Source organism: Coregonus clupeaformis, unplaced genomic scaffold, assembly GCF_020615455.1.
Source record: "Coregonus clupeaformis isolate EN_2021a unplaced genomic scaffold, ASM2061545v1 scaf1793, whole genome shotgun sequence".
NCBI lineage: Eukaryota > Metazoa > Chordata > Actinopteri > Salmoniformes > Salmonidae > Coregonus > Coregonus clupeaformis.
Genome location: NW_025535247.1, coordinates 2,501 through 4,307, shown reverse-complemented (window position 1 = coordinate 4,307; position 1,807 = coordinate 2,501). Strand labels below are relative to the sequence as shown.

The window sequence follows — 1,807 nt, the reverse complement described above, 5'->3', positions numbered from 1 at the left end:
GTTCCATTGAGTTTGATGAAGCTTCCCTGGCAGGAATCAGCCAAGAAAATCAGTTGGTCAAATCAGTGGTTATTCACTTTTGTTTATTAAGTATTCCACTTGCTTTGGCAATATATACATATGTTTCCCATGCTAATAAAGCCCTTTGAGTTGAATTAAATTGAGAGAGAGAGAGAGAGAGAGAGAGAGAGAGAGAGAGAGAGAGAGAGAGAGAGAGAGAGAGAGAGAGAGAGAGAGAGAGAGAGAGAGAGAGAGAGGGGCCCATGAGAGAGAGTGAGAGAGAGAGAGAGGCCCAAGAGAGAGGGAGAGAGCGAGAGAGAGAGAGAGAGAGAGATAGAGATCCATGAGAGAGAGAGAGAGAGAGAGCCAGAGAGAGAGAGAGAGAGAGAGAGAGAGAGATAGTGGCCCGAGAGAGAGAGCGAAAGAGAGAGAGAAAGAGAGGCCCAAGAGAGAGAGAGAGGCCCAAGAGAGTGCGAGAGAGTGATAGAGGACCAAGAGAGAGAGAGGCCCAAGAGAGAGAGATAGATGCCAGAGAGAGAGAGGGAGAGGCCAGAGAGAGAGATAGAGAGAGATAGAGGGGGCCCAAGAGAGAGAGAGAGAAAGTGAGGCCCATGAGAGTGAGCGAGATAGAGGCCCAAGAGAGAGCGAGTGATAGAGGCCCAAGAGAGAGAGAGAGAGGCCCAAGAGAGAAAAGGCGAGAGACCCAAGAGAGAGGTAGAGAGAAAGGCCAAAGAGAGAGAGAGAGAGGCCCAATAGAGAGAGAGAGAGAGGCCAGAGAGAGAGAAAGAGAGAGAAAGCGAGAGAGATAGTTGTTAGAGAGAGAGAGAGATAGAGGAAACAAGAGAGTGCGAGGGAGAAAGAGGCCAAAGTGAGAGAGAGAGATAGAGGCCCAAGAGAGAGAAAGAGAGGCCCAAGAGAGAAAGAGAGAGAGAGGCCCAAGAGAGAGCGAGAGAGAGGCCCGTGAGAGAGAGAGAGAGAGAGAGAGAGAGAGAGAGAGAGAGGCGAGAGGCACGAGAGAGAGAGAGAGAGAGAGAGGCACGAGAGAGAGAGAGGGAGAGAGAGAGAGAGGCCCAAGAGAGAGAGAGAGGCCCAAGAGGGAGAGAGAGAGAGAGAGAGAGAGAGAGATAGGCACGAGAGAGAGAGAGAGAGAGAGAGAGAGAGAGAGAGGCCCAAAAGAGAGAGGCCCAAGAGAGAGAGAGAGAGAGAGAGAGAGCGAGAGAGGCACAAGAGAGAGAGAGAGGGGGAGAGAGAGAGAGGCCCAAAAGAGAGAGGCCCAAGAGAGAGAGAGGCCCAAGAGAGAGAGAGAGAGAGGCCCAAGAGAGAAAGAGAGAGAGAGGCCCAAGAGAGAGCGAGAGAGAGCGAGAGAGAGATAGAGGGAGAGAGAGAGAGAGAGAGAGAGAGAGAGAGAGAGAGAGAGAGAGAGAGAGAGAGAGAGAGAGAGAGAGAGAGAGAGAGAGAGAGAGGGGGCCCAAAGAGAGAGAGAGAGAGCCCATGAGAGAGAGTGAGATTGAGCGAGAGAGAGAGAGCAAGAGAGAGAAAGAGAGAGAGAGAGAGAGAGAGAGAGAGAGAGAGAGAGAGAGAGAGAGAGAGAGAGAGAGACTATAAAAGAGGAAGAAAAAATCAAATATTTATTGGGTGAAAAGCCAAAATGTGCAATTTTGGCAGCCAAATAAGAGAGGCCCAAGAGAGAGCGAAAGAAAGGTCCAAGAGAGAGAGAGAGGCCCAAGAGAGTGCAAGAGAGAGATAGAGGCCCAAGAGAGAGAAAGGCCCAAGAGAGAGATAGATGCCGGAGAGAGAGAGAGGGAGA

The 1,807-nt window shown here is 50.7% G+C and overlaps 1 protein-coding gene across 1 annotated transcript in view; it reads left to right on the top strand.

Annotated features, from left to right (window-relative positions):
* Positions 1-1,254: 1,254 nt before the first annotated feature.
* LOC123487658 (zinc finger CCCH domain-containing protein 18-like) overlaps positions 1,255-1,807 on the top strand; it is a gene marked incomplete at both ends in the record, with an annotated part of 2,475 nt that continues 1,922 nt past the window's right edge. Inside the window, one exon of the mRNA XM_045218769.1 lies at positions 1,255-1,326. Within this exon, the coding sequence (XP_045074704.1) occupies positions 1,255-1,326 (72 nt within the window). The remainder of the gene's footprint in view (positions 1,327-1,807) is intronic.